Source organism: Symphodus melops, assembly GCF_947650265.1.
Source record: "Symphodus melops genome assembly, chromosome: 13".
Lineage (NCBI taxonomy): Eukaryota > Metazoa > Chordata > Actinopteri > Labriformes > Labridae > Symphodus > Symphodus melops.
In genome coordinates this window covers 13,328,153-13,355,459 of record NC_136703.1, presented here as the reverse complement: position 1 = coordinate 13,355,459, position 27,307 = coordinate 13,328,153, and the positions used below count along the sequence as shown (strand labels likewise).

The 27,307-nt window shown below is 40.9% G+C and overlaps 1 protein-coding gene across 6 annotated transcripts in view; it reads right to left on the bottom strand.

Annotated features, from left to right (window-relative positions):
- Nucleotides 1-27,307, bottom strand: part of scn8aa (sodium channel, voltage gated, type VIII, alpha subunit a) — a 41,912-nt gene that overhangs the window by 9,432 nt on the left and 5,173 nt on the right. For 3 of the 6 annotated variants that reach the window (XM_079359907.1, XM_079359908.1, XM_079359910.1), the window contains 19 exons: nt 23,974-24,091; nt 22,827-22,917; nt 21,139-21,267; nt 20,476-20,567; nt 17,046-17,267; nt 16,752-16,815; nt 16,425-16,566; nt 14,576-14,782; nt 14,203-14,484; nt 12,761-13,075; nt 11,079-11,214; nt 10,606-10,844; nt 9,561-9,734; nt 8,993-9,349; nt 8,408-8,881; nt 7,071-7,188; nt 6,638-6,792; nt 5,902-6,075; nt 995-1,117 (listed from right to left, as the gene is read on the bottom strand). In XM_079359907.1, coding sequence (XP_079216033.1) covers nt 995-1,117; nt 5,902-6,075; nt 6,638-6,792; nt 7,071-7,188; nt 8,408-8,881; nt 8,993-9,349; nt 9,561-9,734; nt 10,606-10,844; nt 11,079-11,214; nt 12,761-13,075; nt 14,203-14,484; nt 14,576-14,782; nt 16,425-16,566; nt 16,752-16,815; nt 17,046-17,267; nt 20,476-20,567; nt 21,139-21,267; nt 22,827-22,917; nt 23,974-24,091 — 3,612 coding nt within the window. Of the gene's footprint in view, nt 1-994; nt 1,118-5,901; nt 6,076-6,637; nt 6,793-7,070; nt 7,189-8,407; nt 8,882-8,992; nt 9,350-9,560; nt 9,735-10,605; nt 10,845-11,078; nt 11,215-12,760; nt 13,076-14,202; nt 14,485-14,575; nt 14,783-16,424; nt 16,567-16,751; nt 16,816-17,045; nt 17,268-20,177; nt 20,270-20,475; nt 20,568-21,138; nt 21,268-22,826; nt 22,918-23,973; nt 24,092-27,307 lie in introns of all 6 variants that reach the window. The other 3 variants (XM_079359912.1, XM_079359909.1, XM_079359911.1) reach the window with 3 other exon arrangements.

Sequence of the window (27,307 nt, the reverse complement as noted above, 5' to 3'; positions counted from 1 at the left end):
ACTAGAAGTCAAAGAGGAGAGAGTGGTAAAGGAGAATGAGATCAAGATAGAAAGAAGGACAAAGAAATGGGGGGGGGGGGGGGGGGGGGGACTACAAGTGACAACAACCAGGTGCAACCAATTGCTTGAACCAGTCACAGAGAGAGACGACCAATCAGATCCATGTAAATAAGTAAGGGGCAGCAATCAACGCAACCAGGGATACTGTTGCAAACTTTCTGCTCCAAAAACCATCTTGCTCAGTTTTCTCTGAGTGGTTGTTTGGCAGCTGCCTTGCAGGCAGAGGTTTGGTGTGACTGGTTGGGCAGAGGTTGTCCTGTAGCTCCCCGGTTCCTGCTGGTTGTTCTCAATGAACTATGGTTTGGTGTGAGTGAGGGCGGGGAGGAAAAGGGTTGGGAGGTTATGGGAGCATAGGAGTGTGTGGAGGGGGAGGGGAAGAGGGGCTCTTTATTAAAAGCAGTGGTTGAGAATCAGGCCAAATGAAGGGCTAGTTGTTGATTTGAATGCTCTATGAGATGGCATGTAAGTCTTGGTTAGCTTTGACCAATTTTGCATTCACTTTGGCCAATCAAGAAGAAACAAGGTATGATGATGTAATCAGAATTTCTAGTTTGTTACTTATGTGATGAGGCAGCTTTGTGAAAAAAAATATTTCTGTTGCTCTTTGGGTATTGCTTATAATGAAAGATATCCAATTGTTTTTTTGTTTTTGTTTTTTTCAATTGAAATGCATGTTGTTCGCTGGCTATAACTTTACTGTTAATTTACTCAGTCTCCCAGCTGCATCATGACTTCTTAAGCTCTAACAAAGGCATGGTAGAGGATTGCGTATGAAAAGGTGACTTCTTGGCTTTTATTTCCTGGTTTTAAAAACAATCCCCAAATATTTTGGTGCTTTTCGTCCTCTTAAAGTTTGTTTTTAGATCAGTTCTAGCATGCTTTAAACTGTTGAATGGGCATGCGGAAGGATCAGCTGCTTAGCTTTGGATCTTACCCTCATCCCTTCAAAACGTGACAAGGCTCTGAGGGGTCTCAAGGCCCTTAGTGTCCTGAGTGATTTAATGGGCCCTAGATCGGAGTAGCCCAGCGCATTAGCTACAAGGCTGACTATAGACACCTACACAAAAACAGAGAAGCAAAAGAGGTTCCAAACTGTTAGAAGTGAGAATATTCACTTGGAAGAGAAACGGCCCTGGCATAGGCGAAGAGTTTCTTGACATACACACATAAATCTTTGCATGTATATGCATGTATAATATTGCATTTATACATGCATATACACTGAGAGAGAAGGTCAGTGTTTAGTATAGGATTTATGTGCGTAGTATTTTAAGTTGCAGTAGGCCAGAGGGATTGTTTGTCTGTTATTTTGGGGAGGTTGACGAGATGTGAAAAGTCCTTTGTACCTGCAAAGAAATTTGTGGTTGAGAGAGAAAGAGAGGAGATATTGACATAAGACTCATATAGAGGGTAAATTAGGCAGAAAAGAATGCTACATGATTTAGTAGAGACACAAGCAAAGGGACTGGGAGAAGCAGAGGAAGAGGAGTTGGGAAGGGAGGAAGGGAAAAGGTTACCCTGTGGAGGCTGATAAAAAAAACCCAACAGACTTGAGAGCCTTACCCTTGCCCCTCTAACATTGTCTCTCCATGTCGTTCTTGGGCTGAGGCATAAAATCCCATATAATTTAAGACAGACAAACTAATGGAACCTAAGAGAAAGAATACAAGTAAACATGTGCATGTGTGTCATTTTGAAATTTTCTTTCTCAGACATCAAACTAAAACAGCATTAAGACTCAAAGAGGAGAGCCACAGTCACATGAACCACGCACAAGAAACAGGGATGAAGGTTAAAGGTAGGCCGGATAAAGTTATTATCACTGGATGGCACTGAAAGGACAAAATACACAGTACAGTCGAGTTTCACACAGTTAACAGTCAACTTCAACCGCACACAACCTCAAAGAAACTGGTGCAGCCCCTCTCATGTCTGACAGCAGCCATTGCTTCAGCGAAAGAATACTTTAAAGATCACAAAAACTTCATGTTAAAAAAGTACTACAGCAACATTATTCATGTACTAAACTAACATTAATACTAAAATCCATTAAAATTTCAGCAGAGTGGCCTGACTTACAGTTTGGTATACTGTATGTGAATTCCCTTAGCCAGCCGAACACATTAGCAAAGGGGGAAGTAGAAGATGGTTAGTGTGGTCAGTAAGCTACACTAATGTCCTCTGAGAGGTGATGTAAAGTACAGTAATAACTTGGCCCTTATAAAGTCACTTCATTTGTGTTTCGACAAACTGCTGCATTTGAAGCTCTTTTAAAAAAAGGATTCTTTGGCTGAATGCAGAGTTAAAAAATAAAATAAAATTAGGGTCATATTCAGTCAAAAGTAAAAAAAAAAAAACATAAGTTTGTCTGAAAATTACTGCATGATCACAGGAACTAAATCACCAGGAAGGTGACATATGCAGGATTAAGAAATCCAGAGTTAAGATATGTGTTTGTCAACTTTACCATTGAAGTTGCTTCCATGAGAAGTGCCAAGTGCGATTTTTACGTCCATACTTATAATATTTAGTTCATTCTTATACTGTTTTTTGTCTATTTTCATCTTCCTGGTCTCGATAATGGCGGGACTAAAGAAGGAGAAGAACCAGTTTCTTACAAAGAAGTAATAATATCAACAGTGAACACATGTGAAAGCACCTCCAACCAGCCATCGACACCAACCGGTCAAACTCACCGCAGGAAGTTCACAACATCCAAAGCTTACCAAAGTCACGGGGGGGAGGTTTATATTAGGCAAAGTCTTCATTTTGACCGAGGCCATTAGCATCGTAGAAGAAGAGAGACCAACATTTTCAATCATTTAGGGGTGAAATGTATCAGCACTTCCAAAAGATAAGCAAACATGTAGTAATGTGGATTAGCCATCCATGTTCAAACATCAGGTCAGGGATAAGCTAGATAGGCCTTTTGTGAAGCCTTTTATGACTTGCTCTTTTTGACAAAGCCCTTATTTAAACAACCATCCTGGCCTCTGAGCTGTACTGATGGGAAGCCAGTAAAATAAAGACTTTGCCTTTATCTACACTACAGTGTTTGGGGTATTTGTCACCTTCAGCCTGACCCCTTGGAGAGCCCCTTTTTGGGGTGCCTTGCTTCTGGCCCCCCACCCCTGCTGGGCCAGCTGTGTGGTAGTGACCTCAGTGCTTCAACGTCCTTCTCACAGAGCTCTGCAAGGCCAATGACATCTGGGGGTGTGATCCCATGATGACGACGGCACAAACAAAACAGAAATAATGCAAAATAAAAGCAAAGGGAAACAAAAACAATGATAATAATCTGAGTGAAAAACAAAGATGAATGAAGTATGACACCTGAAGTCTCTCTGACACTGTTTAGCTGCACTATTAAACAAATGTCCCATATGTTGCTTTAACATAACAGGTTCTAACTAAATATTTCAGACATATTTCTTCACTATCCGGTTAACTGATTTGACCTAAAATTTACTCCCTGAGGCTACAATTTCATCGCCATATTTAAGCTCACCAAAATAATCTTAAAATGAAATCAGCGAGATAAAAATCAAATGGGCAACAAAAAAAGACAGTAACACAAGGGAAATGAGGAAGAACAAAATACATGCCGGTCTAATGATGGTGCCCCCCCCTTTTCTGAGTCCGTTGTTTCACCCCACAACACAGGACAGCAGAGGCACAAAACACAACCCAGACTCATGAAGCACACGTTTTTTTAAGGGGGTAGGGGGAGCGCTAGTGAAGACCAAACTTACCGTCACTGCCTGTCACCCACCATCATTACATCTCAGCACAATTTCACCACATTCCTGAGGTTACACTTTCAAGGGGGAATGAAAGGAGGATAGGGGAAGAGGGGAGGAAGGATGTTACTGTTTTTGTAACATTTGAACAACTTGGGCAACGTGATTTCCTGCACTGTCCCAAGTGTTGGGCTTGACAACACACCTAAAGGGAAAGAGTCTACCATGGCAGCTGGGCATATATTGAAAGTGTAAAACCTTTGTATGTTACATAGTGTGAATTTTACATGTGAAGTATAAAAATAGCTGTGTGTTGACTCTTCAGGAGATTTCTTTCATATCAACTGTAAAATCGTAGTTATTAAAACTTATGTAGAAACCAATCCAGATTTATGAAACTATGTTAGAATTAGTCTTTGAAATGTAATAAAAAATGTGTGTTTGCTGCGAAGAATCTGGGATACAGTAGTTTAAAGTGAATCAGCGTGGGAACATCTGGCCATTGACAGAAGTCCAATCACAGGTATTGGCTGAGGTGTTGGACACTGCGGAGGGGTGGTTATTTCAAGGAGAAATTCAGAAGTCAGGGAAATTATTGTTTATCCTATCCAGCATTTGTGTAAATCCTATATTTCCTTTTACCAAGAAAATATTCCCCTCCCAAAGTTGAAATATCTTTTTCAGATCCCTCACAAATATTTTAGTTACCTTACCATCTCAGTTCATGTTCAATAAAATAGACACATTATGATGATTTTATGATACTATTAAAGGATAAATTTAATAATTTCCCCTGTTTCTGTCTTTCAATATTGACTGCCACAAGGAGCAGAAAAGTGCAGAGAGAGGACAAAGGCACATATCAAACATCGTACAGGTCATAGACACAGGCAGAGACAACCCTACAGTGACACATCATCTACTCAACTCGTTGCTCTGAGCATAATTTGAATATGGTCTTACTTATTGTTACTGATTTGTGCATTCTTCTGATTTAATTACTATGTAAATGTAATCTTTAATAGTATTGAAAATCAGCAGACGCCTGTCCTTATGTCACACTGCAGGGAAATTGCTTGTGGCACACTAGAAAAAGTGCCTGAATTCACAAGCGAATAGTTTTCTTCAAGCAGCTCAGAGTGAGGAAGTTAAAAACAAAGAATAACATTGTTGCTTGACGGACCTGTAAAAGGTGACCTTAGCATGCGTTCACTTGAAATGGTCTGACTGGTGCATTCTTGTAAAACACTATCCTTATAGCGTTAGCATTGGGGCTGTCAAACGAAAAACTTATTTTTAATTACGATTGAACTTTGAAAGTCAAGATCATTGAAATTAATCATATTTTTAATAACATGTTTGAAATTACATTATTTTGCATTATAAAAAACAAGTTATGCTTTTATTTTGTATTTTGAACTGTCTTAAGCAAAGGGTAGTTCACTTCCTGTTTGGATACAACCCTGCTTTATTTTGGGAGAAAATAATGAACTTTTGGTAGATTGAAGGGCAGACTACAACAATAACTTAAGCTAAAGTAATAAAACCTGTTATGGATTGAAAACTAGTTGGGGGGTTTTTAACTGAAATGAATCATTCAAATGTGCAGAGATGTTCTTTTCCATTTCACTGACTACGGAGAGAAGCTGTAAGTTAATATGGTAAGCTAAAGGGAAAAAATTACACAATCAATGTCATTCAAATAATTGCATTCATTTCTGACCTTAAATGTTTTGCGATTAACGAGTTAATGCTGACAGCCCTAATCAGAACGTAAAATACATAGGCTTTCTTTATTGCAAACCACATGCAATCTCACCTAATGCATACCATGAAGCAGAAATGTAATTGACAATCTGACATTTGACACCTAACCACACCCAGCAGACAACAAGAGGGGCAACAAAAACATCTCTTGTATCTATAAAGACTGCACCAAATATCTACTCAGAAAAAGCTGCAGGATTTAGCATTAGCTCTGTGGTCTAACAGCCTGCATACCTTTTCTAGCAGTGTGATGCTGTGGCATGGGTGTGGTTTAGGAAAAACTGCTATTAGTATTGCCAGTATTACCAGTTAATGAAACAAAATCGGGACTTACATCCACAATGAAGAAGTCCAGCCAACACCAGGCATTGGTAAAATACTTGACAAAACCATAGGCAACCCATTTCAGCAACATCTCCAGGATGAAGATGTAGGTGAAAACCCGATCAGCGTACTCCAGAATGATTTTGACTGTCTTCCTCTGCTCGATGTACACGTCCTCAAACGCCTGCAGAGACACGAAACATAGGTCAGCCCAGGCGCTGACTGTAAGAGAAATTCTACTTCTTATAGTGTATGATTCCATTAATGACATTGTATACAGCTCCACAGCCGCACATTGTTGGTCCTTAAGAGTGATTTACAACATTTAAATAAATTGTTGGGGTGAAATATTTTAAATGACTCCACAGCTAATGCAGCTCTGCAATGGTCTTTTGCTTTTATTTTAGAAGCATTTCACATGCCTGAGAACAAGGCTCCACTCCATCCCCCAAAATAGATCCCCAGCTTGATAGATGGCACAGTCCATTAATCACAGGTCCCTGGCTCCTCCCCCAACCCAGCAGCATCTAAGGCTGAGAAACCAAACTCACCATCTCACTGATCAAGCTGCCTTACCATTGCTGCCACTGCTAAGGTTTTTGCTTTTATTCTTATGAAGGGATCTTTTTCAGTCTTTATCCAGAATCTGTTCTCAGGTATGAAAATGTGTATTTCACTTAGAACTCAATGTCATTCTTGGATTCATTTTGATCTAGCTGTCTTATTGTTCCTCAAATCCCTCTTACCAGAGCACCACTACTGAGGAGAATCATGAAGATGATGAGGGTCTCAAACCAGTTGTGCTCCACAATCAGGTAACAAGTTTTCCTCAGGAACCACCAGAACTTCCACCAGCCAAAAGTGATATCGACCTGGCAGCACTTGTATTTAGCCACACATGCTGAATAAATAAAGGGGAAGATATAATTAGAAAAGATCTTGATGGCAGATTACAGTAGACAGAAGGGATGGGTATTTATCAGTGCATTAGTATACGCATTATATGTATAGATAACTTGACAGACAGATTGATAGACAGGCAGATAAATAGATAGAGCCTCCATATGTGAGCGATCCCTCTTAATGAAACTGCCCTTCATTCTGCAGCCCTCTCACTTCCACTCAGCTCAAGGCAGTCTCTGTGCTGTGGGGTGGATGTAATGGGTGCAGTGTACTCACCATCTGTCCAACAGGCCTCTGGTTCCATGTATTCTTCCACTGTCTCCACCACCACCACCTCCTCTACATCTGGCTTGATGTCAATGGTGCTGCCCTCTGATGAACTGGTGTCGTCCAGCTGCAGAGACGCAGATGTGTAAGCACACAAGCAAACAAACATGGAAGCTTGAATTCACATGAGCACAGATGCTGACCAATGGGGGATTATCAGTGATCTGGAAAACTTCTGTTTTTATTGCACAGCTGCGCTCATGAAGCCAACGTCGGGAAATGTATATTCCACGTTATTTCCAAATTGCATTGGCTAAATCTTTAAAAGAAAGTGCCATTTGATCGCATTGTTTTTTTCTCGATTTGAAATGGACAAGACAACAAGCCTGGAACTCACATAAGATCCACATGAACACTGAAATGGAATCTCACATTTCAGATCATCTGTTCTGAAAGTCTACTAAATGGATTTTGTCAAGAGACACAGAGCAGCAGATATCCATTTCATCCACATTCCCTTCATGAGCCCGCCACTCTAGATATCTCTGTTGAGAAATAGATTTATAATAATGTCTTGACAGTGCCGAGTAGCCAGCCATACCTATGGTTTTTGCTGAGCTGAGAGAGCAAGTTGCTCGGTGTGGAGATGCTGATGATTTAAAAAACCAACAACAATAGCATAATGGAGTACTTTAAGCTTTACATGGTGTAATGCTGCATTCATGTGGTGTCGGACACTTTGGAAAAATGAGTTCCTAAGTTGGATAATGTATGTGAACGCCTGTTCAAGTCAGAACAACAACTTGGACACTCCAAAAGAATTTGGTGCCTACTTGACATCATATTTGTCACAACATGGCAGGCAAATTGTATTGTAAGAAACTATTAAATCACTTACTTGATATTAAATTTAATATGACATTGCCATTATTTATTTCCACATATTGGTGGTATCGAACCCTTAATAACGAGTCAGTTACATTAGCCAAAGTAATATTTTAGTATTAATTAACAGGTAATGTTAATCCTGGAGTAATAGTTTTGAAATGTATCAAGGTTCTCTCTTAACAGTGTCATTCCACACATCTTCTTTGTAGCACCCATGTTGTTCATTGTTGTCATAACAACATTCCAACTTTCTTGTTCTTTCTAAGGCCAAGAACACAATGAAGTCGGAGAAACGACATCTGAACTTGGAAACATGGACCATCCAAGGAACACATCTGAATGCATAGCAAGTCCTTGGACAAAAAGTGTGTTTGATTGCTCTTTATGCATCTGATTCTTAATTATCTGAAGTCATTTTGAGCTTAAATGTGAACTTTTTAAAAGTGGATGAAACTGACCTCTTTGCTGTTCTCATTTTCTGACTCGCTGCTGAAGTCTTCAGTGTTGAGATTCTCAAAGTCAGACTCTCCCACTGCTATGGGCACGCAGACAGTCAGGTTCGGGTTGTGGATGAATGACATGTGGTCCTCGTCAATCATGTACTTGCCCACGCTGCTGCCAATACCGCTGGTGGTACCATTGCCATTCTTGACATAGTCCAGGTCACGGTTGATGTCTACCCCGGTGTGGTTAGCAATGCAGTTCAGCTTCTTGTCATACATGTCGTCTAAAGGTTTCTGTTCATCCTCAACCAGTGGTTTTCTCAGGAGATTGGCGACAAGTATCCGCATCTTTGCTTTTATCCATGCTATGCCTATCTTGATGCGCATGACGGAAATCTGCAGGTTGTTAGGCTCACCATCATCATCTGTAGCAGCCAAGTTGTCCGCACTAAATGAGCTCAGCAGCAAGGCAAGGAACAGGTTCAAAACCTTTGGGAAAAAAAAAATCTGTGTTGAATGCTATTCTTTTCATCTAACAATATTTTTAATCCTGAAGGACGGCATGAAGAGCCAACATGGTCATTTATATAGTACACTTACCACAAGGTTACCGATGACCATGACCATCATAAAGACAATGAGGCACATGCCCTGACCTGCCACCTCCATGCAGTCCCACATTGTCTCGATCCATTCACCGCATAGCACCCGGAAGACGATCAGGAAGGAGTGGAAGAAGTCGTTCATGTGCCAGCGAGGAAGCTCACAGTCGACCGCAATTTTACACACACAGTCTTTGTAGCTCTTGCCAAACAGCTGCATGCCCACCACGGCAAAGATGAAGACGATGATGGCCAGCACCAGAGTCAGATTCCCCAAGGCTCCAACAGAGTTACCAATAATCTTGATCAGCATGTTGAGGGTAGGCCATGACTTGGCCAGCTTAAACACTCTCAGCTAAAAGGGGATGGGGTAGAAAGAGAGGCAAGGATATGATTTACTCACACAACTACAGATAAAGATAAAGTACCATCATGTATGTTATCTGGAGGCACACTACATGTAAGGACACATTTGCGCTTCAAAATGTGCATATTCTTAATTATAAAATGCAAATCCCACGTTATTCATTGGTTTTCATAAGGGAGGAGCTAAAATGAATATTCACCAATCGGAATGACCGCAGGACAGACAGGCCTTCAACGTCAGCCAGAGCCAGCTCAACTAAACTCAGAGTAACAATGAAGCCATCAAAACAGTTCCAGGCCTCTTGAAAGTAGTAGTATGGATCCATGGCAACCAGCTTAAAAAGCATCTCTCCTGCAAAGATCCCTGTGAACACCTGCAGGTAGAAAAGAGAGTAGATTCATGAATTAATAGTTTGGGCTCTCATGAAATTGTGATGTTTTTTCTGGAATATTATAAAACTGGACCTTATGTAAATGATTCCGATAATAATTTCTCTAAATAGGCAGCACATTTAGTGTGTGTGTGTGTGTGTGTGTGTGTGTGTGTGTGTGTGTGTGTGTGTGTGTGTGTGTGTGTGTGTTTAAGACAATGACTCATCCCATATCAGGGTGACCTAGAAATTTCTACCTGTACCACAGAGTGGTCAATTGTTCCACTTAATGCAAAGCAAAGGTGAAAATAACAGCTTTTTCTGAGCTGTTTGAAATGACTAACAGTTGGTCCATTACTTCAAATGAATGCATATCTGGTTGAGGAAGGCTAAAAATAGATGCGTTCTTTTAATGTAACTGTGTTTTAGTGAAGATAATTTAAATAAAAATGGCCAGGTTGAGTTAACCAATCTTTCATTCGGGCTCCATTTTGGAGTCACTCATCGATCAGGCTCCATGAAATATTAAGGCAGGCCTCCCACCAGTCAGCCAACCAGAGAACCAGAGAGGCTGGCTGATCCCACTGAAACAAATTGCAGATCCACTCAAGGAGAAGAGAAAAAAAGAGAGAAAGAGAGAGGAGAAGACAGGGAACATACTTTATGCGTGTTCCTGCTAAGAAAAGGAGAAATGCGTGGAAATAAGAAAGCAGCAGGGGGGAGTGAGTGCTTTTTTTTCTCCCTTTCAACTCTGGGTTGGCTATGAACAAGCTGTTATATTTTTAGATCCAAAAATAACACCTCTTTAGAAGCTACAGAAGAAAAAGGCGAAATTATTAACAGGTGAAATAAAACGACAACAAATGCCACTCACCAGATTGCCCACAGACAGCATGTCTTCAAAGTCCGTGGTCATAGGGTAGTGCTCCATCGCCATGAAGAGGGTGTTGAGGACGATACAGATGGTGATGGCTAAGTCCACGAAGGGGTCCATGACAATCAGGTTCACTATCTCCTTGATCTTAATCCAATTGGGGGAGCACTCCCAGATCAGGAATGTGTTAGAAAACTTATACCAGCATGGTGGACACTTGCGCTGAGACTCCTCCAGCTCTGAAGACATAGCGCGTATCAAACATCAAAAACAAATATAATGGCATGCATGAGGTTACCGCATGCAATGGTATGAAATTATAGAAAAAATTGTATGCATTGTATGTATCTGGTACTGTTGGATATGCAAAGCAGATAAGCAGGAAATTCATGTCAAACTTATCAACCAATGAGAGCAGCCCTAGTTAAAGAATAATGATAGCAGGTTAAATAGCTGGGTTAAAGTGGCAGTACCCTCCACTAGTGTGTTGGTAATGACGCTCATGACACTGTTGGCCCGCTCTTTCCGCCCAAAGGAGGTATTGAGCTGGTCCACAGACACCATCAGGGAGCCCGACAGCTTCTTCTTCACCTCAACCTCAGTAGTTGGCTGTCAGGGGGAGAGGAAGAATCAAGCACCCATGGAGAGGACATGAACACCATCCCACATCACCACCGATGGCCGGCAGAGGGAAGTGCACAACAGCATTGGCAGGAAAAAAGTAGGATCAGATTTTCTGGAAGGGGCAGGTCATGTTTAATTTCTTTTTTATCTCAATGCTGGTTTCAAGGAAGATGTGTGTATGCTGTAAATGCATGCAGGTATCAGCCAAAGTGGGAGCAGTGTTCTAGGGCTACTTGACCTAATTGTGTTTGAACGTAATTAGCTCATCCAGATTAAACAATAAATGGATTGTGGGATTCTGTGAAAGGAGAACTGCTTTTGCATGAATGCATTTTCAGTCCTGTCATGCAGTAATGGAGGCTTTGCTGCCATTGCAATATAATCATTCGGTTGTTTTACAAAATGTCTCCCAAATCTGGCCATTTAAATGTTACTTCCAAATTAGGGCTACTGTATCTTCCTACTTTGAAACCATACAACTTATATTGCAACCATCAAGTCAAAGAGCATTGTTAAAGATCATATGGAGGCAGGTAGTTCAGATCAGTCAAGTTGTCATGCATGAGCATGCTCCAAGTCAAAGAGAAGGAGAGGAAATTACAGACATAGCCCTTTTTCTACTCATCTATGTCATGCTTGTTCCAATTTAAGGATTAATATCTACCATGCTAACTAGAATGAGACAACTAATTCACTAATGTTGACCAGGGAGAGTTTGGGAAACAGAGAAATGTAAAGACAGACAAGGACAGCAGCCCTCCTTTATCCTTGAATTTAAATATTTTAAGTGCCTGATAGGATGGTGTGTGCTGCATGTGTGTCAGCTGTGGGATATTAACAGTGTAAAAGGAAAGCAGTTAAATGTCTGTGGCACTACAGTGCTGGTCCCCTCTGTTTGCTCCTCCTCCTACTGTAGATCTACCCACACAGACTAGCAGAGGACCTGGATGCCTGGAGGAGGAACACATCAACACACTGGAGCATGTTAACTCATCATTGTATGCTATTTGATAACAAGACATGGTGTTTAACTTTGAGATGGTGTTAAAAAAGGAACTCTATGACATCCCACACATGAAGTTGTGTATCAATTATGAATCAAACTTGGATATATGTGCAAAATCTTGATGGTATTATAGAATGTCTGTTTTGTTTCTGGATGACTGGTTAAGTGTGGTGAATGTATAAATTAATACTTTGATATGAACATTCATAACACTGACATTCATTGTTCAAATCAAAAAAATAAAAATTCCTGGAAGTCACTGATAGACCCCGTTTTTCTCAGCTGTCAAATACAGGCTTGGCTGAAGTATATTCTCTATTCAATTATTTTTGTCTCCATCCTTTGCCTAGTGTTGGAGGGCAGCATACACTGCAGGGGTTGGGGGAGGGTATGCGCGAGCGCTTAGCCAAGAGATACATACGGACTTGCAAAGATGACACAGTAGAGGATAGAGAGCAGGAAAGAAAAGGAAACGGAAGAAAAGGGGGGCCATGCCTAGATAGGTCTACTCATAGACTTCCTTACACTGTCGTCAGTAGCTGCCTTATCTATTTTCACCTCAGGCAGAAGGCGTCCACCCGGCCCAGGACCGATGAGTGACACCACGCCGTTGCAATCCACCGTGCTGTTCCTCTTCCCATGAAAGCCGCTGTAGCTGTTCCGTCGATATGGGCTGAACAGGGAGCCCCGTCGATCCTCGCACTCCTCCACTGTGCTGTGTTCGTCGTCTGCAAATTCGTTCTCCGAGCCCACATCCTTGTTACGGCCCTTGAAACTGAAGATGCTGCTCTTGCTGTTGTGGCGGGACAGGAAAGGCGAGCCGGGTATACTGAGGAGGGACTGAAGGGTAGGAGATAGAAGAAATAGGTGTGATTTATGTGGGAAGTTTTTTAATTAGCACTGATTGCACCATCATTGTCAGGCTGTTTGTCATCACTTGAGGTCATGATGAAAGGCAACATCTGTGGGGTGTGGCAAAATGAATGCAAACAGGACATTTTTCCCTGAGGGGGAAACTCTGCTGGAGGAATCATGTGACTCCATAAACAAGAGGGAAATGCATAATTAGGTCAGTGATGTCCTACACTGTCAAGGTCACACACACAGAACAGAGGCAAGTGACACAGCTGAAGAGGACCATGAGTCACAACAACATTACTCCTGACTGCTTCTGGTACTGATCTAAACATCATCGTAGACTAACACAGGGTATGAATGGAAATCACTAGAGTTTTTTTGGGTGCATATTTCAACACCATGGATAAAGGGGGCTAAAGAACAACACACATTAACAAAATAAACCCACAGAATTTCAATTGAATGACGTATCTCATGGTGGGTAAAATCTTTTCTATTACACGAAGGCATCTTTTTTATTTAATCAAAAAAATATTTAAAACAAGTCTAAACTACAGATAAAGAGTCTGCAGCTGTCACTTTTGATGGATTAGATACATCAGTATATCGGGACATTAAACCATTAATTAAACAATTTTAAACAGTATGATTACTTCCAAGATATCAGCCACACCCTGTCTTAAGCAACTGATGCTGACTATGGGCGAATTATACGCTGCTAATATATAAAATTCAGTTAAATATCATTAAATTAAACAAAATTCAATTCAATTAAATAATTCCTCACTGCAGTGGGGCCAAAGTGAGGACCAAACAAAGCTGCAGGATTGCTTCCTCTGAAACATTCATGTAATTGCTGTAAATAATTTAGCATATGGACTTGTGTTTCTTCATCTAAGACCACTATATACATCTCAGTATTTGAGCACATGCAACATCACAGAGTACAGTAGCAGCACATGAGCCTGAAAGTACACACCACCTGACATTTTTAAAATAGTGTATCAACACTATTTACTGAGTGACCTAATGACCTCACATAACTAGATTTGAAGTTACACTAACGCTGAGGAAAGGGTGAACTGTCAGAGTGTTTATATTTTCCTCACCTGGTTCATAATGGAAGACTTTCGACCAAGGCGATTATCAGGAAAACGGAAGCGGCTCCTCTTGCTGCCATCATCTGACTCGGATTTGACAAACTTCTCACTGTCGCCTTTCTCCTTCTCCTGCTCTTTTTGCCTCCACTTCTTCTTACGATTACGCCGCTCTTTTGCACTCTTGGAGCTTAGCTTTGACATCTCGGAGGAACTACACGACAGTCGCCCTCCTCCGTCGTCCTCCACTGCATCTTCTGACACTGTGCCCGCTGAGGTTGCCATGGCTGCAGCCTGCAAAGAAACATAAACATGAATAAAGTCAGAACTATGATACTATATGATTCAGGAGACACTTTTGTTCCTCATCATCAGAAGGGCTGACCTGAGCATCCTCCTGCTGTCTCTTCAACTGATCCAACATGGCCTTGAATTCCTCCTCCTTCCGCAGTGCCTCTTCCATGGTAGCCTGATTCTGCTCTTCGTAAGCCATGGCCACCACAGCCAGAATCAGATTCACCAAGTAGAAGGAACCCACAAAGATCACCAGCACGAAGAAGATCATGTAGGTTTTCCCTGCGGCCCTCAGCGTCTGTTGGGAGACAGTGTATGGATGAACGGATGGAGGAAAAAAATAGGGGGGGGGGGGGGGGGTCTGTGTCTACATTGTATCTGTAGGATGGAGGCCTGGGTGACCCTCAGATTAATCAGTGTTGGTTTAGTGATGAAAAAAAGACACTGTTTTTGGAATATAGTTTGGATTCAGGATGTACTGGTACAAGTTGCAAACCTGGGTATTGTGTAAAACCACAGCAGAGGAAGTTAACAGTGAGTCAGGGGAAATATGAACTCTTCCCTTTTGTTTATTTTTCGTTTATATTGTTAAAGTAACATTAAAACATCACATATTTTTCTCATATACTGCAGGCTGGTAGAATGTTCGCATAAGGGGCAGCAGTGTTACATGCATGTCGACCAACATTGATAGGCACACTACAGCAGCTAGCTCATATCTAGTGCTATGAAATGGGATGCTCAGTGGAGATGGAATGTGAGGAGTCTGAGGTGCAGGGGCCCAACACAAATGTGTAAATCCAGACAAAATGCATTCTTGGATGCTATTTTCAATTTAATGCAGGTCTATTATAGGCTTTGATCATTATTAAACTTGAATGTATATTGTTTCAGAGGAATTTAGTGATCAAACATTAGTATTAAAATGTTGCTATTACTCACAATCCCACAATCCATTTATTGTTTAATCTGGATGAGCTAATTACGTTCAAACACTCAGTTGTCTGATCCAGTTGTAGCTATAAGACCTCACTGATATCAATAATGAATGTCATTTACATGTGGTGCCTGAAAGTGTATATACTGTAACACTATGTTTTCAACAAGACAAGCACTGACTAAATAGAGATCCAACTCAATGTCTTTAAGCCTCACAATGAGAGCTGAACTTCAAAGATTGGAACAAAAATAGAAGTATGTGCTGGAACGCTGCTCTCAGGTCTCATCTCCCTGATTGGCCATAGTGTTATCCGGAGCTCTTTAATTTTTCATACTTCCCTCCTTTCACATGTCCTCTGTATATTGAGGCAGTGTTTTCTCTACAGGCTTTTTGTGGAACAGGCAGACAGACATGACAACTTGGCCTAGCAACAGCATTGTAAATGCATTGTACAACAATTGTTGTCAGAAGAATGTATACAGTAACACATTTGTAACTCTGTTAGCTAAGGGACTGAGCCGTCTCCTCTGGAAGTGTCATCATCCAACAAGCTGGACTTTGTGCCTAAAGTGATGGGATGCAGCGTCTCAAAATAAAAAAAACAAAATCTTTAAGCTTTTCAATACACGGCTTGATAAGCTTGATTAGGGTTAGATGTAATGCAACAGACAATGAGCCACATCTATATAAACATTAATCTATTTGAACTCGTCACACAAGAGTGAACTCTTAATTGATTCCTTAATTGATGTAACAGATTTTTTTTGTTCTGTTTATTGGCCCTCTCTTTGTTTTTGCTTTTTTGATTTACAGTTTTTTATACGTATTGCATCATTTTTACTAAATAATACTTGGTTCTGATTTAATTGAAGATCTAATCTTGAAGTGATTAATGGTTTCAGCACCTCTATGTGGTTGTACTTTTTGTAAGGCACATGTATTTAAGTGATATATAAGTCTCCAAAGGAACAAACTAAATTTGTTGATGCATTAGCTTTACCAGCATGTAAAGGTTTTCCCAGAAGTCCTGTGTCATGAGTCGGAAGAGAGCAAGGAAGGCCCAGCCAAAACTGTCAAAGCTGGTGTAGCCGTAGTTTGGATTCCTCCCAGCTTTCATGCATGTGTAGCCCTCTGGGCAGCGACTGAGGGGTGGTACAAAAGGAAGAGAGAGAGACAGAGTCATAGAGAGAGAGGGAAAGCAGGGCACCCAGCCAAAGATGACTCAGCACCATCAACAAAGAACACAATCTGACTTTAGACAGAAAGGAGAGTTACAGCAGGTCTAAGTAGGATCAGCAAAGAGGGTACTGTAGTTAAGGAACCTCACCCAGAGTCTGAGCTGTTCCCACAGAGCAGAGCATCCAGTTGGCCAGGCAGGAAGTAGAAATTGGCTAAAGAAAAAAAAAGAATCAGCAGGAATGAGTCAATTTTATAAAAATCTGTTTATTCTGTAGTGTTCATTCAGACCTCTACTGACTTCAGTTGTTCAATTTTAGCACAGTTCATTTTACAGCGACATGTGTCAATATGGCATGTTGTTAAGACTTTTCTAGCATATGGGCTGACTCATACTGATAGGCCTCTGCCAGCTCACAGCAGGTGAAGCTGTGACTCTACTTACTGTCGTTCATGATGTACTCGTTCCAGTCAAAGCCCTTGCTTCCATTGGCCAGGTGGCTCTCTGTGATGTTAACTGGCCAGAACACACACTTGTGGCGCAGGTTGCCCATGAAGAGCTGAAGACCAATGAGGGCAAAGACACTCAGGCAGAAAACTGTCAAGATCATCACATCCGAAAGCTTCTTCACAGACTGGATCAGGGCGCCCACAATGGTCTTCAGGCCTGGGGGGGTCAGTCACGCACACAAACCACATTGGTGATACAGGACATGCTGATGTCCAAATTACAATACTGTAATGTCTATTTTTGCTAGAAATAATTTTTCACTGCTGCAAATATGCACAGCCTTTTATGAATTCATAACTAAGAGACATCCAGTTTGGACTGAGCTTAAAAATCTGGATGTAGTTTAATTGTACTGCCTACCTACTGAATTTAACAATCAAAAGTGTATCATGCTTCCACTACAGAGATGACTATTAATGTACAGTAATACGATATTGAAATGTTAATGTGTTTGTTGTTTTAACAATGTGTGAATAAAGAGTGATTTTCCATAAAATGTAGGTATATGTTACACATTTTGAAAAAGTTTCTGGTTACACACAAGAAATCTCTAAATACAAAACAACAGGAAATATTAAGGAGCCTTCCCACTCTTTTCGGATCTACCTGAATAGAAAATGTTGAAATCAAATGTAAAATGAAAAGTCCAATTTGCTCTTGACTGTGATACTGTTATTTTATTTATTTTGCAGTTGCATAGTTAGAAAGAGGGGGAAGGCTGCAGAAAAGTGAGAGGTAATCCATAAGGAATAGAGCACAGCAGCACAAATAGAGGCCATGAGAAGGACAGAGGCACAGGCAAGGGGACTGGAAAACACATGCAGGTCATTTAAACTCCAAGGCTGAACAGGAGCAATTCAATGCCAGTGCCAGTCTGGGCACTTTCTTGAACTGTCTTGTATAAGGATAGCACTGACTCCCAATACGGTGACCCTACAGTCTGTCTCATCCACACCTTCGCTAAAGACACAATCGGTTTACCTTTCAGACAGGCATCCACTGGCAGCGCTCACAGGGGTCCACCAGGAACTCTAACATTGAAGCTGGATGACCCATAACCCCCCCTCTCTATTTGAATTCCATGGATACGACGGGCCTTGCCAGCTGTACATGGTGTATATCTTCTTATTAAACATATTCTAAATTTAGAAGTCATATTTGGACTATTTGGTCTTAATAAAATGCTCTCTCTATTAACTAGGCAGAGTCAATAAGGAAACACTGAGTTATTATCCAAAAGCATTACACAATGCTTGTCATGGGCATTCATAACATATTGTTTCTTAATAGATTAACATTTTAAGAAACAAATTTGTTTCAAAATTTAAAAATAAAGCTTCACTCAGAAGCTGGTTTGCTTAGCTAAGAACAAAGACAGGAAACAAGGGGAAACAGCTGGCTTGGTCTTAAGGTATTAAATGACACAAATAAAGCTCATTAACTCTTTCTTCATTTTCAACAACAAAAGTGGAAAAAAAACCATAGGCCCACAGCGACATACGAACTGAAAAATGCACTTCTTTAATTTGCCACTTGAGGCTGAGTTAATTCAGTGAAATGTGACTGTGAAAATCATACAGTACCTTGCTTTTAGCTTAGATTGTTAACTATCAAGAAAAGCTAGTTCGTCAGCAAGTTAACTAGTCTGGGGAAGGGTCTGTAGAATTGTGCAACTTTGCTAGCTTAGCATTTGCTAACCCTAGCTCATTTCAGTCCCACCATTTGGTCAAGTCTAATAACAGTTCAGTCCTTACTGCTGACAAGTCAAACTAAGAGCTTTACATGACAGTCACCAAACTACAGTGGATCACATGGTGAGTGTATTATCTTTTTCTTTGAAGTCAAGACGTACTTCATGTTAAGCGACCTTAAGAAGTTGTGGTAGGCATTTTCTTTTAACCTTTGGAAAAGTTAGGTTAGCTGTTTTTTCTTGTTTTCAGTCTTTGTGTTAAGCCAAGCACTAAATTAAAATGCAGTTTCAATCAAATATTATCAATTTTCATTTGCACTTAAAAGACTCTTTGTTCTTATTTCCAAATGAATGTGTCATTTAAAGAAGCCATCCACAGCAGCTCTTTTGAGTGAGCACGACATCTGCTCTACATCCTCTATCAATAGATAGATAGATGCGGGGTCATTGTCACTCAAAAAGGTCAGGAGGTCATTCCACCATCCCATCTGTGTCCCAAACCTCTACAATGTGAGCACATTGTTTTTTTTACTGTGTGATATATCATTCAAGTCGGTTATAAAAAAAGAGAAAAATAATCAAACTAAAAAAAAAACAAGAGAGGGCAAATCAAACTCTCAATGCCATTAGTCAGCCAAGCTCTCGATAGGCTAATATAGTAAAAGCGAGTGACTGAAAAGCATCATGCAGCATAAGAGATATGTTCACAAACTAGGCTTGGCAGTCTTCATTTATTATTCACGTTTTTTCTCTGGGATCTACTGTAGCTCAGAGCAAAGATATTCTGCTAGGAACACTGACATACACTTGGTTTGTTTTTGATCCCAAAAACATGGAATCCTCTATTTCCAATTCAATCACTAGTTATGAATGTGCAACATAGGACTGACTTGATTTCACTAGCACTTTTATTTTTTGTGAAAGGACAAATAGCTTGATTCCTTACAAATTTGAGAAGCATTGTGCGATACTTAGCTGATAAATACCATGTATAATTCTCATTTTTTTCCTTACATATTCTATCAAGATTCTTTGCTAGGAAACAGGGCTTTGTTAATTATGAAAGCTGGTGGGAAATATAGGGGTTAAAGCTTTTTCTAAAGAGCAACACAGCTGCCTTGGAATATAGTCTCTTGATAAGATTGCTACTGGGGCAGAAGAGAGTGCAGACACTTTGGAGGGCCCTGGAGGAGACTGCAAAGCCTATCAAAAATGTATTAGAACCATTTTTGATAATTTTGGAGGGAAAAAAAAAATCAAAAAATGGTTGTCTCCAATTTTTTAGTTGTTGCTTAAATCATAATTGTAATCATAATAATAGTGAGTAGAAAAGAAAGGGTGAGAGGATCAGCCTTAGTGTTTAAACTGAGTCTCACCTGGAATGACAGAGATAGTTTTCAATGCTCGGAGAACTCTGAATGTTCTCAGCGCAGATACATTGCCCAGGTCCACAAACTCTGTTATATATCTGAAATAGGGGAAGGATCACACACAGAACAAACACGATGACAATAACCACACACACCAAGTGCACAACACCACCGAACCAGGAGGAAAACGACGCCACTCACAGAGCCTGTCCACTGAGGAGAAGGGTGGAAGGTAAAAGGAAAGAAAGACACATACACCTAACACCGACCCCGCCCCACCGTCCCCTGCCCCATCCTGTCTTACCTGGAATTACAGAAATAGTTTTCAATGCCCTCAACACCCTGAACGTGCGCAGAGCTGAGACATTGCCTAGGTTTACAAACTCTGTTATATACCTGCAGGATCAAACCACAGTTACAACAGCTCGTTATTTACATAAAAAAGATGAGATGAAAAGGTGAAGTCACAAACAGATAAGCCGTGGGATGTGAGCTGAACAAACCATGGAGATGTACTTGTACTATTTTCTCACACAGAGACAGGTAAATCTGGAGAAAACACTATTCATTGAACTGTAGATGACGATGGAAAAAGGGGCCGTAGGTTTACAGGTGCAGACTCCAGCCGATCGAAAGGGAAAACATGAATCAACAGGGACAGTGGGATGACAGAAGGAAGATAAATTTGATGAATAAGACGAAGGTGTAGATGTTGTCAGAAAGGCCAAAGAGTGTTGCATGAAATCCTTCAACTGCCAAAGAGAAAGACCAGAGTAGCCTCAGGACGAAGGAGGAAACACAGAAGATGAGTTATCAGACAGAGCAAAAGACAAATAAGGAAAGGATGAACACTCTGTTCAGGTTTCTCTTGACCCACCCTTCTTAGCATTAAAACAGCATTTACTTGTTTACACGCATTTACATTGCATCATTTACTGACAGAGTGAGTAACAGATAAAATACGTACGCCATCGAAATGACCATGAAATCCAGCCAGTTCCATGGATCTCTGAGGAAAGTAAACCCATCTATACAGAATCCTCGTGCGCAGATTTTTACAAGCGACTCAAATGTATAAATTCCAGTGAATGTATACCTGGAAGAAAAGAAAGTTGACATCATGAGTTCCCCGTGCCGCTTTGACATATCTTCAAGTCTGCACATTATTTGGCTCTTGAATCTCCAAGGAATAAACACAGTTCAGTGGAGGAATCATGAAGTCAAAGTAAACATTTGAATGTGTTGTTTTATCTAAAATACACTACTCACAATAAGTTAAAGATGTTATTTACATGAGTGCTTTTCCTATTTGGTCTGAATTTTACTGAAATAAGTTCCCTTAGTAATAGTTCCCTTTGATATTATTTTAATGAATGAGAAGAAGCCCATTTATAAGTGCAATATTTATTAACCCAACAATTTAGACAATAAAGATAGCCCCAAATAACCAAAATTGACTAAGTCAGTAGTGGGTGTTTCCACCATGTGACAGCTTGACAGCGACGTCTCATGCTTCTAACTAGCCTCATGTTGTTCTGAGGCAATGCATTCCACTCCTCCACAAGTGCTACATGCAGTTCTGCCAGGTCTCGTGGGGGTGGGGTACGAGCATCCAGTCTCTGCTTCAGCTGGTCCCAGACGTGTTCTATGGGCTTCAGGTCAGGGGACATTGCTGCCCATAACATATGAGGCACTCTTAGCTGTGACAATTCTGGCACGATGTGGTGGAGCATTATCATCGATGAACAGAAAGTTGGGGGTGTGCTTGTAGAATTGGTGGATGATGATGGCCTCTATGATGTCTCTGAGGTAAGAACGTGCAGTGACTGAGCCATCTACAATCACCAAATCTGTTTTACACTGACTGGTGATGTCTGCTCAGACTGTTGCACCTCATCTACCAAAGTGAACCCTGGGGACCATGTAAACCTCGGTGTATCACTCACCTTGCCTTCTGACAACCATCATTTCTGTGCAAGGTGACCTGACACTCATCAGTGAACAGGGTCACATGGTCTTTTGCACACTGCAAACAGTCACAGTGGTGTCTTGGTGTCAGTGGCGTCACCTGCAACGGTCGTCTGGCATGAAGCCAAAGTGGTGGAGTCGGTTGTGAATGGTTTGTCTGGAAACTAGTATTTCACTTCTCGTAAACAGGCCTGCAGCTGTGTGGCAGTAGCATAACGGTGTCTGAGTGCAGAGGTCCTTAGGTACTGGTCATCATTGCTGCTCGTCCATTAAGTGACCTTGTGTGTTCATGGCTGCTTAAATGATGAACTGGGAATGACTTACTGACAATACCAGCTTTTTAGACCCCAAGAATGTTGAAATTGATGCCACATTGAAAAGGGTTGCCTTTTTGTATCTTTTTGGTATTGGCCCCACTATGCACTGTACACAGTGAGACCTTTACATGGAAAACACAAAATTGCCTCCCAAGCCCAAAAATCACTGAAGTGAAACAAAGCTTTATGTATGAAACCCACTTAGGACCTCACAATATCCCTAACTTATTGTGAGTAGTGTAATATGTTGAAGAAGTCATTGATGTCATCGTGTTTCAGTACATAACTTTTTTAAATAAATGATAATACCTTTATATCAGTCAGTTAGCATGCATACTTTAGAGTGAAAACATGAATAAGGGATACTTACTCTACTTGTTTTGACCACTCGGGAGGATCACTAAAGGTCATGAATATACAGTTGGTCAAAATAGTACACATAATGATCATGCTGAAAAGAGTGAGGGGCAGGTTAAGGAAAATATGGATCATAGAGCACAACATCATATAAACAACAGTAACTTGCATTTTTATTCAATGTGATTTCTGTGGTCAGCTAGCGCTCAGCGTATTAGGGGTTAATGTCCTAAAAGCTACTTAAAGCACTTAAACAGAAGGAGGTTATGTGTGCTTACTACCACAAAGGCCATTATTTCACCAATGAAATATTTAAATGCTATTTATTTAGAGGAAATAGCCTGGGTTTTTTTATGCTGCAAGGCCTTTAGTGCAGAGATGTTTACAAAGTGAGGAAACAATGACAAGCTCAGAAGCCGCTTTTAAAGCACACAAAGGTCAGTAAGAGTTGTGGCTTGTGGCTAAGAATGGAAAGTAGGTAAGCAAAAGGGAGTACAATAATCAATATGGTAAAGAGCAGAAATAAAAGGGTTCATTTTTTATGGCCGGTGGAGAATGTAAATATAATAATCCCATGTATTTTTTTTTGTTTTATCTCCAAAAAGTTATTGTCCATCCCACCGACCTCCATCTGTGGAGGAGCTGAAGTGCAAGACTTTCTTTTTTGTATTCATAATCTCTGCTTTAAGATCTGTGTTTAATTTAAGTCTTTATTTGATTCAGAAAAACCTGGCCAGCTGAAATGATCTCAGCTCAAATAAAATACTTCACTGATAAATATTTTGGTTTTCATACTGACTTTGAGTTCATTGAGGTAATATGTAAATAAAGACTTTCAGGAGCTCTAACCTGGTTTGATATCAAGAACCTGCAATTAGAGAGATTACACGTCTACTGCATGGTTTCCTGTAGTCTACCATCTTTAAAAATGTACATCTGATCTTATCTGTCATGCTATTTAAAGTCATGAGTCACTGACTGAAGAGTGCTATTGGTTGCCATCATCAGACTTGGTCCTCACAATAACATACATATGGGTATGTCTCTGTCTCCTGCAGAAAGAATTGCAGGAAGAGCGACAGAACACTTCATCATGAATAATACACATGAACAGGAAACCCTTTTGTCTTAGCTGGTAAGACACCATTTGAAAGGATATGAATGTATCAAAATTTTAATAGCTATTCGCCTAACCAGATTAAAAGGACTTATGAAGTACAAGGCAGGGTTGGCACTAAAACGGAAGATTGTCTTCCCTCTATTTAGCACTATAAATGTCTGTGGAGAGAAGAGAAAGAGATACAGAGAGCATTGATCAGTTTAAAGTCTGATATGAAGACACACATTTCAGCACAGTCAACATGAAAAATCCAATACACAAACACTGAATGTTCTCATAGCATATCAATCAGAGTATTTTAGACATATGTAGCTACGTTCTACACGTTTTTGTCAATGACCTGAAACACATTTAAGCAGAGTGAGAACAGCTGCTAATGTTGGTAGATTGTCCCAGTCACTCAGTGCCTTCCTGCACTTCATGGCTTTGGTGGTTTCAACGAGAGGAAATGAGCAAAGCCGAGAGGGGCGGGCAAAGCCGAGAGGGGCGGGCAGAGCCTCGTTCTGTGGATAACTTTATAATTGTTTAAATAAAATATGCCGTTTTGCATGAAACTTTAATGTGACACTCTGGATTTGCAGAAGTGATATGGGCCCTTGTGCTTTTAACAAGGCATTCTGTGCTACATTAAACTCTGCAGAGCCGCTGAAGGCTGGACACAGTGGAGTCGAAAAGAAGGCGGAGAAGGAAGTGTGGGAGGGAGACGTAGAGGTCTCATTGTGGGGTCACATGCCTGCATGTTATCAGTTCATTCCCAATAGAAATGCGGTGCGTGTGAAATGTTGTGAATAACAAATATAAACATCTCGGGTGGAAAACATGGAACTGAAATGGAGAGTCTTTCTGCCCTCAGGATGAGACACAGTTCTGTCACATGATCACCTGATGTTCATTTAATTCAGACAACTCAGAACAAGTCTGCATAGTTTCACATGATTACACAATCTAACTCTCTAGCTCCTGTAATGGGTCAGAGCAGCAGCCTCTGACATCCTAGTAGACACAATAAACATTCCCAGTGAGCACAATGGTCAGCCAGTATTGCATACATGGAAACATCCCAGTTGCCAGCAGCGTGACATTTCAGTTAAATAAAATCCTCACACTTGTGCATATGCATCATGGATACACAGACTAATGCACAGGCACACACACTGCATGCACAAAGACTAGAAATGAGCAACCAAGCTTGTTATCAACACACACACACACACACACACGACTGCTATGATGGGAGTCTTTTTTTGTAACGCATGACTAAACTGCTGCAAAGCTACTGAAAATTTCATAATCTAGAGCAGAGCAACGAGGAGAGCAGCGAAAAAGGACAGGCAGAAAACAGGGGAGATGATGAGCGAGTGAAGCAGGCAGGCAGGCAGCAACTGTGGCAGCAGCAGGCTGAGGAGAAGCAGGGCGGAGGGAGCCAGAGCGAGGGAGCTGAGCACAAGATGAGAAGGCGAGGGGAGGGGGGGGGGGATGGGCGGGAGACAGAGCGAGGGAGAGAAAGCAGTGCTTCCACACAGAAGCTTCAGCCATCAGGCAGGGATGAAGCATCAGTAACCATGGAGCCACAGCATTTATTAAAAGAGCCCCCTTCTTTCATCCCATGTGGGAAATGGTAAATGGACTACGATTTATCGGTCCTTTAGCTCGAGAGCTTCCAAGGCTACCATGCTAGTTGCTAAAGTGCTCATATTCCCTTCCTTCTGCCTACCCCCCTGTTACTGCCATTTTGCATCTAAGTAATGTGATTGTGCTTTTAAATGGCAAGCTGTTGGGGTTTCATTTAAAAGCACAATCTGTTAGTGGAAGAAAAATGTATATCATGAATATGCAACATAACCGAGAACACATTTCGAAAAACTTAATCTCCATATTCTGTTTTTGAAGGTTAATTGTACTTTACATCAGGTTGCATTACAAGCACAAGTTTCTTCATGGTAGTATCAATGTTGTATTTCATATTCTTTATGGATACAAAACAGGACGGGCAGGAAAACAGGAGCTATTTTCTTATACAATTACACCAGTCGGTTAGGGTAAATGTTAAATATCCTGATAGGACTGATTTTGCTTCAAATGAAAACTTGAGAATGTCTCAGAGAGCTCCGTTTTATTTCCGGTAAAAACTAAATATTTTATGCACCTTCAGGTCTTCCCCAGCTAAAACCATTTCAGTGAGCCTGCATCGTGAAAGAGAACTAGTGCACTCATGCATCCTTGCACATGTCGTCCATTTCGTCCCTGTCCTCACTTCCTCCCTCTCTTTTTTTTTTTTACTCTCTGCCTCTCTCTTTTCCCTCTCCTAAAGAATGTTTCACAGGCGTTATACTGAGCTTGACGTGGCATGGGCCGGCTCAGGGTGGCACTGCCCAGCTCCAGCCACCAGCTGGATGCTTACGTCATCACCAACCCAGCCTGCCTGCGTCTTCATCAGATATGAAACAATATTTGATAGAACAACTGAAGATTTGTGATGTGGAAGATGAACAGCCTTTACGGTTATTCTCCACCATCAACCCCTGAGTCCATGTGAGAAAATATATCCTGTGCCATCCTGCCACCTCTGGGTTACAAAGACAACAGAGCAATGTTCTTCCATCAAGGTCAACACCTGATCTGACGTCACAGCTGGTCGAGCTGCCAGATACGAAGCAGCATCAGCTCCCATTGACATTGGAAAGAGACATGATTGAGGGCCATAATTAGATTTGCCTGAAGATGAGAGCAGACAGGACTGCTGGTAGAATCAGATGGGGATGAACAGCAAAACACGACAAAAAGACAAGACACATAGACTCTCCCACAACGTATATGCATCTGTGGCAGCAATGAGACAAAATGTAAATCTGTTTATTAGCAGCATTATATATTGCTAAATGTGTTCCATGTGTCATCTGAGTCGTGTCTCCTACTTGTGCACTGGACTGCTGGTTACATAACAGACGGCGTGCACCGTGTAAAGATAGGGAGGGAGAGAGAGATATCTATGGACACACAATATCTGACCAAATCTGTTCAGCTAATGATGATGACTAAACAGTTTATTACAAGCCTGTTTTTGTTTTTTTCGGGTAGAACTTTCTATATGATGTGGACCAGTACTAGAGTTATACAAGACTGTCACATGTTCAGCAGGATTTGAAATGAATGTGATCAAAGGAGACCATTTTAGTTCAAATTGAAAATCTTGTTACATAATTAATGAAAAAAAGGGCAAAAACAGACTTGTTAAAAGATTCTACCCTGAATTCTCCGTCCTGTTTTTTTAATCATACCAGAATTATAGTGACTCGAGCGTACTTTGCATCTTGGTTAATGCTTAAGTAAAGACGGCCATTTTCAGATAAATCATTGAGGAGACTTCAACAGGC